Source organism: Haemaphysalis longicornis, unplaced genomic scaffold, assembly GCF_048455015.1.
Source record: "Haemaphysalis longicornis isolate Haplotype H1 unplaced genomic scaffold, Haemaphysalis longicornis Haplotype H1 scaffold_10, whole genome shotgun sequence".
Classification (NCBI taxonomy): domain Eukaryota; kingdom Metazoa; phylum Arthropoda; class Arachnida; order Ixodida; family Ixodidae; genus Haemaphysalis; species Haemaphysalis longicornis.
The window spans coordinates 78,511,679-78,521,017 of record NW_027526204.1 but is presented as its reverse complement, the minus strand read 5'-3'; the positions used below and the strand labels follow the sequence as shown (position 1 = coordinate 78,521,017).

The following is a 9,339-nucleotide window of genomic DNA, read 5'->3' as shown; positions in this document are numbered from 1 at the left end:
CTAACCGTATCATCTCTTACTGCTGCGAACCGTTTTCTCCAGGCCTTCAGCCTTGCTCGTATAACCACCGAAGGTCATGTACATCACTCCTGCATGGCGACCTATGGTATAACACAAGGTGTGACCATAGAGTAGACGGACCGGGTCCATGAAAATTACCTAAGCAGTCAACGTGTGATATCTGCCTGTAGACAAGTTTCCTACTTCGGCATGACGACAGCGTTGTGACTGAATGAGGCGGGTGATCTGTGATCTGAGAGTTCTGTGATCTTAGAGTTTAAATATGACTCCCCACTGCCAGAACGAGTGTTTCTTGGTTCTTGCAGTTTCCCGGTGGCAGAATACATCGGATAAGCAACGCAATGTTTTAAATGTCAGAGACATGGACATATCGCGAAGAATTGAAGAGAACGAGTGCATTGTAAAATATGGGCTGGCGCTAATTCCTACAAAGATCCCACCTCTATGACCTAACCTCAATGCGCGAACTGCCGAGGCGCGCAGCCGCGTTCTATAAAGCTTGCCCCAAGAAAGAGGCTGCTACTGTTGCACGCAGTGTCGAGCAAATCCGGGAAAACCTCTCAACTGACGCTTACCGCTGCGAAATACCGAAGTTGTGTTTACACCATTTGCATCCTCATACAAATAGCCCACCGCTTCAAAGTTCACTACCAGTGAACAGGTCCTATGCAAGAGCCGTTGAAGAACGGACACCACCCAAAAGTTCTCAGAACACGGATTGTCCTCGTCGGGAACATGATAGGACGGCCCACCTGTCCCCCAAACCAGATGTTGTGAGTTTTGTCATAAACATGTTCTTTGCGGCTATCATAGCCCTGCTACGAGGCAACCGCTACCGTGAAAGGTTTCGTGAAGTCCAGACGGTTTTGGCTCTGTTTCCCCTGGTATCATGTTCCTTCAAGGCGTAGGAGCATGAATTTGAGCTGCAATAGTGATTACTGATTTTGCAACCCCCTCCAACAGTGTCTCTAAACGCCAATCTCAACAACTGCAAAATATTTCAAGGTAAGGCCGTGGTTCGCGCTAAAATTAGCATTTTGTTCAATCGCACCGCCTGACCGGAGTTAGTGGAATATTGAATTGTTTTCGCAACGATTTACAGGCTGCAGCGGTTGTCATCCGGGTCGCTGTCATCCGTGTCTAAGTTCTGGCATCCGTTTTCGTCTTCTGGATTGCGTGCCCCGGCCACTCCGAGTGTACAGATTGGGGCGATGTACAAAGCCGCTGCGAGGGCCACAGCAATGGCCGTGAGCTGCAGAAACCACATGGTTATCCTGCGACAGGGAAGAAATGTGACACCAAAATAAAATGCGAAATGTTTGTCTCATTGGCTCTTTCTGGGCTCGAAATCCCGGCATAGAAGAAAGTCCATAGGAATTTAGACCATTCATTAAATCGGCTGTTACACCTCTTTATTCTTGTCACATTACAAGAATGGCTGCACTGCCATGTTGTTGCCTCACCAACTAAGTGCGTCATCCTCGAGAGTTATCCCAGCAATACAGCGTTACTTATCGAGGGGAAACTCTAAAAATACTATGATGATTTTCATCTAAACGTACGCGTGAGGAGAGTCATATCTATCGGGGCTCTTGTTGTTCCCCATGGCGGCAACATTTGATGTTACTTGCACCTTGTCCGGGCAAAGTGCAAAGCTTTCTTGGCACGAAGCCGCTGTAACCCAAATCCCTGTCGACTGGCCCATGCTGAGCGAATACGAAGCTGGGAAAAAGGATAAAACTGGTGCCTCACTCATTTGAAGGGGGCTCAGATCCCTGACAAAATTAAACAATAATTAGGTTAAGAAATGGTAAGATGGGTTGTGAAAGCCAAAGCCTGACACTGATTGCTTCCGCCTGAGGTAGTGGAACGGCGCTCACCACGCGCATTTCAATGAATGTTCCCTAATTTATTGCAAAGTTTTTATAAGCGAAGGTATTTGATGACGTTCATAGCATGATATACTACTCCCCAGCGAGGGAGAATGTATGGATGAATGTAAAATCTCGGTTCTTAGGCGAGTTGGTACTTCATGGAGCAGGAGGGACTGCGGGCGCTGCAAGTAGTTGGGAAAAGGAGATGCTAAGTCCTGAAATATATTACTGATAATGGCGTGATGGTTTACGGCAGTAAACCGAGAAATTTAAAATCGGCAAAATCGCAGTGAAAATAAATGAATTCTGAGCAGCGTGCTTTCCCATCTGCTTTGTGTGTCCTTTGCTCCTCTTGGACTTGATTTTGGGAATGTAGCAGCTGGGAAAAAGGATGATACGGAAAAGGTCATGCTTTTATAAAGAAAGAACTGTAGTGGAGCATCATCATCATCTGCTTGTGGTGCCACTATCATCATTATGAACGGCTGCCTACCATCATTATCAGCCGTCTTGGTACTCGCGCGTCAGCATGCCACGCGAGAGAAGATCGAACACGACTGCCCAGCTGGACGGCAGCTCTTCTTCGTCGCTCTCCCGTTCCGGCAGGGCTTGCGGACTCGAATAAATGTATAAGGCCACCTCTCACGGAGTCTACTGCCCCTTTCCTACTCAACAAATCTGCCAGAAGCACCTTAAACTGGTTATATGCACTAATGTGTTAATTTTTCACAGCAAAGCTCTTTAGCAAATCGTAATTTTTTGTGTCTTCAATTTAAAATACCAAGAAATTGCCGAGCGTGGGCAGGTGAGCGTGGGCCTCGCGGCGACCGCTTGGCAGTTACCGAAACCAAGCAAATGCGCAGTGTCCCTGCCTACGTACGTCACGACGACCGCCCAGCGTCCCCTGCGCACATTCGTCAAGCCAAGCATACCCACTGAAAAAGATTGGCTAAGATTGGCCAAAGAAAAACTCTAGCGTTCACTGTATTCGTGGAAAGGCTTCCTCGAAACAAGAAAGACACGTGGTAGCGTACGCCCCTGGAAAGTCATGTTCTATGATGATTACTTCCAAAATAAAGAAAGAAGCTCACACCTATAGCAAAAATGATGGCGTAATGGTCGTTGTGGCACAAAAAAGCAAATCGGGTGCAATCGTGAATTTAAACGTTCTAATGGTTGTGAAGGTTGCGTACAGCTTCGCTACCTTCAGGTCTTACGCGTTAGTCTGAGCTTCCTGCATTTTTTGGGTATGCAACTATTCTAAGAAAATGGGTTTACGGAAACGTGGCGCGCTTTTATCTGAAAACAAAGAATGTGCAAAAATTACCGAAGACCGGTTATAGCTAGGAATATGAAAGCTACTGTGTCCTGCGGGTAGGGATGTGTCTGCGGGTAGGGACACAAGCACCAAGCTCTCCGGGGGTGCTACTGCGGTGTCACAGGTGTCTCCTGTCTGTTAGCTCGAGCGCGTTGCGAGTGGCTCATCTGGCGCTTTTACTCTGAAAACATGGTAAGTCGAAAGACATGTAAACGGGCTCAAACAGGTTGAACTAGCAATGTCATCGTGATGATTGCATTCGGAGCAACTTTTTTTTTGTTGAGAATCCCGCTAGCCGACGTTAGCACCACCGCATATTCCGCTCGTTCCTGTGGCTCTGCGTATGCCCAGGCAGTGTTTAGTAATAAAGGCGCGCCCTCTTTTTCTTTGTGTTTTAGTACTTCTGAGAGGTTGCGCTTGCTGGATGATTTATATTTATTATTACTATGTTTCGGTTGTGTACAACGCATGCCTTTTCTTGTAATAGGACATGAAATGTAAGGCTTCCGCATTCAAGACAACACTCCATATTTATGGTATAGTTGACTGTTGTGGACTTAGTATTGCAGCTCATATATTAATCAATATTTTGAGGGAGATATAGATAGATAGAGAAAGAGAAAAATGACTGAAATCAAGGAACGGCTTTATAGAGGTACCTTTATTCAAGGTTCCTTGAGGGAGCGTCGCCTCAAAAAGGCCTTCCCATCAAGTTCAGCGGTCCTTCGAGGCCGGTGCTGGCCAAGGCTCTCTCTGAAAGCACGGTAACAAGATTCATACCACAAGCATTCAAAATATAGGAAATGGGGACACAGTGCTGTGTATATTAGAGAAACGGAGATGTTCACCGGGCAGCCAAATACCACGATGTACGGCCGCGGTGCAGTTCGATGTTGTGCTTGTCCGTCGGCGGCCTATAGTGTATTAGCGCGTCCTTTCATTGCACTTTGGCACGTGGAGGGCGAGACACATTCGGGAACCTAAGATGTACTTTGACATTCCGGACATTTTCTTCGGTGGATACTATGCTATCTCGTATTCTTCGCCGCCTCTAGGGGTTAGATTAGTGGCGGAAGAGAAACATTTATATGCAGGCTTTTATAGAAAAAAGAGAAAAAACATCTTTATGTGCCCTTCTATAAAGATTATGCATGCTGGGGTTGAGCTGGTGTTATCATCCGCCCGCTTAAGCATCCTTGATGTGTTTGAGGAGGCGTTGCCGGTAATCCTATTCTGTCAATCTTAATGAGGAGGTGGCCAACTGTCAGACTAAGGATGAGTACCGGCCGTTGCTTTTCGTGCACTTGAAGACAGCAAGTGTGAGCTTGTTTTGGTGGTCCTCTGGGTAGTCGAGCCACTGCGCCCAAGTGCCAGGAGGAGGGGAAAGGAAGTCTGTATGTATGTTTCCTCTCTGTATAATGTCGGTGCAGGCCCATATGTAGTGCTGGTTGCCAGGGTTCCCGTGACCGCAGCGGGGGCAGCGTGGCCAGATTTATTTTTGAAGTAGTGGTAGCGTAAAAGACCGGAGAAAGCAAGGTAACTACACGGCCTAATGCTCTGGGGCTCCTTTTTTCCAGCAGTTCGGGCTGTTTTTAGAAGCACTTCACTTCATCAAAGTTGGTACATTTCGAGAAGTACATGACAAGGTTGCTTTTGGCGTCAACGGTTTGGAAGCTTTCGGGATCTTGGCAAGTGTGTAGGCAGTGGTTCTACACGAAGTGTGGTAGAAAAAGGTCCACTGTAGTTCGCAGGCTCTTGCAGCTAGTGGGTCAAGGAGTAGATCTCCGAACAAGTGTCGGAAAGAGTGGTGAGCCATCTCAACATGCGTTATCATGTATAAATTTGAAAAAAAGAAATATTTTTAGGCTTTTGCTATGAGACCAACATAACAGCCGGGATGTAATACCATTGGTTTGCCCAGTAATATTTTTTCATGGTCGCGGTGAAATTGCTAAAAATATGCGCGAATGCTTTCGTTTCTGTCGGTTACTTTATTGACGTAACCTGGCTTTTCTAAAGCAGCCAGCTCGGCAGATACCTGTTTTGAATTGGTGATGGTAGTTGCTGAGAGCGCCCGAGATCGTTATCTTTTATTGTCATCTGATTAATTTGGCTATGTTTAAAGACTACCTTTACAAATAAGGAGAGGATTTTTTTGAACGCTCGCGGCAGGCTCTGATATTGAGCGTTGATAACAATGTCTTAGCAATCGTGTTATGTGCCCGAGAGTACCGCGGGCGTTCATGGTTTCGTTTGCCAGTGGGTCTCCTCGATTTTCAGTCCCGGATTGTCCGCGGGCTTTCCGAGATGCGATCCGGTGTTTGATTTTTCCATGAATTCGTATGAGACTACCGGTCCGAGGGCAGTCCTCGAATTGCCGCGGATCATCCAGGACTGGTAAATCGAGCATGCCCAGCATTGCACAGAAGACTGGATTTAAAATTTAAGATGCACTATCATGCGCCGACAAATAACTACTTAGCTCGTTGGTTCTAAAACGTGCACAGAAATCTGGTATACGCGACACCTTCATGCCGCTTTGGTGGCAAACACAAACACCACCCGCCACGGTTACTGAGTGGCTGAGGTGTTTTACTGCTGAGCCCAAGGACGTGGTTTTGATACCGCCAAAGTGAGCACTTGTAGGATGTATGTCAAAATCGAAAACACCCGTGTGTCAACATTTTGGCGAAGGTTAAAGATCCCCAGTCTGGCCACATTTATCAAGACCCCCTCATTGTGGCGGGTCTCATACCCCGTGAGCAGCTTCGACGGATTAAACACAATAATCAATCAAATACAAACCCCGGCATCGTAATCTAAACCAAACCACGAGTTCATCAGAACTTCCTCTCTGCTGGTGCGGCAGTCAGGCAGTTGCAGGGTGAAAATGTAAATGTAAAAATGAAAATGTAAAAATGATAATGGCCCACACTGGTGACTAAAATTGAGTCAGTGCTCGTGCTTGTGTCTGCACCCCTTCCTTTTTGGTTGGCTACTAACGCTACAATCGGTTTATTGATGTTGGGATGGTTTGTTTGGATAGTGTTTTACCCTTGGTGGTGATGCCTGCTGATTGTTTGAAATTATTGGCTTTGCATATCCATTTTTCCCTCGGGCTTCCTAAATAGCAGTGGGAGGGCTGAAGAACAAGAGCTAGCGATGATGATTGCTAAATGGCACATACCCAAACAGGGGATCGACCTACATGAAAGGTATTAAGAAGAGATCGTGTTTTTATACCGCTGATGTGTAACCGGTTAGCAAGAGGACGTCGTCACCACCGGTGTCGTTGTTCTTTAAGGTTTGGCATATACCAAATCAGGTCATCGCCAAATCGAAACAGGATAGCAAAAAGAAAAGGAACGTTTTTTATTTAATTATGGGGAACCATGAAAATATCTTAGAATGTTTGGAAAGTACTTTGGCTCTATAAGTTTCACACAAAAAACTAAAAATTTAGGGCTAGGGAGACCAATCGTAATTTTTTTGTGCGCCTATCAGAATTTCGAATGAACCGCAATAGGGTAAATGGAAAACATACTGTCTCTTCAGTGAAGTGGTCTGCACTGCTAACGGGAGAGTGGCTGGGGACGACCGAGTTTAGCCAAAGGAATCTTAGTTCCTCCCAGGGGCGAGGAGATATTTCTTTTTGATGCTAATTCACATGTTCGAAAACTGTTCCTTAATTAGGAACAAGAGAAGACCAAAGTAAATAGTGTAACAGAAAGCTAGGCTCTATTACAAGAAGTTTTTTTTTTTAATTCGTCCTTTCACATTGTATGTAGCAGCCGGAGCTTCAAGATTGTACTTGGCTTTGCTTTAAGTTAACTTTCTGCTGAGAACGCTTACTGAGAAAAGCAGCGCCGTGTTTGTGTGATCTTCCCATTGTGCGATCGTCCTGCTTCTGCGCTGCTTGCAAGTCAGTTATGTACCAACTGGTCCGCCTACAGTGTGTGTTGCAGTCATTTTTTTCTCAGATTTTTCGTGCTACTTCTGAGTGATGATTTCCATTATTTATTTCCGGTGACCTGCCCGTACTGCAAGGACTCTACAGTCAAGCAGGACATTCGGCACTTGCGGTGGAACTATGGGGGCCTCCGGGAACTTCGTGCCCGACACGCCCAACAGGTGGCATCATACGAAGAGTGGACAACGCCAACGAATCCTTGTCACGCCAAGGAGAGATTACTCTCCCTGTGGGAGTTCGCCAAAGAGTCAGGCGTAGCACGAAGAATTTAGGGCCTTCAGGAACCCTGCACCCCCTTCCCAATACCCCCCTTTTCCTTAGGCCACTGGCCACCCCCTTTCTTAATAAAGATTTATACATACATACATTCCCGGTGAGCATACGTACATCAGATTCCATTTCCTTGTGTATACAAACCACGCATTTTCTGCGCGTGCCCAGAACGGTCTATGGTTTCGTTTGGGATACTCCTATGCTTTATGTTATTTTTTAAACAGGTCCGCTCTTCTGCTACGGTTGCGTACGGGTAAAACCGAGGATTTTGGTACTAACGCCCGTATTCGAGCCCCGGCAACACTGCTATATTTCCAATACACGTAGTTTTTTTCAATTTTTTATGGTTCACTGTTCAGGTCTGCGCATTTTCCTGTAAATACATGTGGTTTGGCATTTTTGAGGTGGTTTGCTGCGGCGCACCTTCAAACCGACCTAGACGACACAAAATCACCCATATTTACGGAAAGAAGGCGCAAAACTGAGCTAAGTGATCCTTTTACAAAACTAAAGAAAATCGCAAGTTCTGAAAAGAAGGCCATTTGCTGGGGCTTGAACCGAGAGCATTAGCTCCAAAAACCGGGATTCTGTTCCTAGGGTTCTGAGGTAGAACATCGGAGTTTTGTTAGCTGTTTTCTCAAAACAATAATATTTTTCTAAGCATACGAGGAGATGTCTCTCGTGCGCAGGAGAAGTGCATGGCTTGTACCCACAGGGGAATGGAATCTCTCCTTTCGAAGCGCAACTCAAGGAAGGCGCCCATCTTCCAGGGATTGTGCTATGAAGAGGTACGACTAAGTTCTGCAGCGATATGCCCAGCTGCGGTTGCTCCATGCAGTGTATTTGCTATAGGAGGGACAAGCTGGAGAGATTGTTTACTCTACCCTCTTGTGGACGACGTCTTTGATATAACTTTTCTAAGGTACAAAAAAGCAGAGTGTATGCTCTTTGCGTTGCATAGGAAATTGGCGCGTCAGGTTATTTCCATGACTGCAGAAAGAGTGCTAAGGACGATCCTTCCCCATGCACGAGGCAAACTCTACGGCAGTGGCATGGGAAGAATTGGCACGGCTTGTATGAGTGAACAAGCGTGTTTCGGTGTGCTTAGTTGTAAGGACCACGTCTTTGGCGCGTGCAATTTTGAGCGACAATGGGAACAAAGGTGCAAAGGCTGGACAACGGAAAGAGTGAGAGACGAGAGGTTAATAAAAAAACAAAAAGTGACCACACAATGTACATTCAATGCATTGAGAGAGCTTTTGCATGCCTACAGGGCACAGGTTAAGCAATGAGAAAACAAATCGACAGCGTACTTTCAAGTTGTTCACGAGATGGAATGCAGCGATGCCAGCGAGGAGGTATGCGGTTGCTTAAACCTGGAGAGAAAAAAAACGTTCTCTGATTTATTCTTTACCATAAGTAGGGTCACAAACACACTGAACTAATCCACCAGAACATTCAAGAATTCTGTCTCTATATTTATTCATAAATTTATAACGACCGTAACTAACTCTTCTTGCATCATGGGCATAAAACCATCACGAGGGGCGTGAAAACAAGCAAATCATTACAATATCTGTTCAACATATTTCATTGGGTTCGGCTCTGGTGTATCCTTTGTGAACGCATTGCTAAAGTTTCAGTGCCCACTCACTCTGACTCACGAGCGTATTTTGTTCAACACCAATTATTATTGACGCTGCAGCCAAGCTCAATACACACCTAATAAATAAAATTGAGAAGGAGGATGCATAAATTCAACCACAAACATCTTTTGATGGACTAAAAGCAGCCCTGTCCTCAGAAAGCTAAACTTAAAAAATCTCATTTCGCTATTGGTACGTGTAGCTATGCGGTAATTTATTTCAAGCTATGCGGAAGAC

The 9,339-nt window shown here is 45.7% G+C and overlaps 1 protein-coding gene across 1 annotated transcript in view; it reads right to left on the bottom strand.

The window, feature by feature from the left end:
- Window positions 1-1,117: 1,117 nt before the first annotated feature.
- The window catches only part of LOC144159910 (steroid transmembrane transporter SLC22A24-like), a 67,973-nt gene continuing 59,751 nt past the window's right edge, over window positions 1,118-9,339 (bottom strand). The window contains exons 2-3 of the mRNA XM_077691565.1: window positions 4,497-4,570; window positions 1,118-1,295 (exon numbers count right to left, since the gene is read on the bottom strand). Coding sequence (XP_077547691.1) covers window positions 1,118-1,295; window positions 4,497-4,570 — 252 coding nt within the window. The remainder of the gene's footprint in view (window positions 1,296-4,496; window positions 4,571-9,339) is intronic.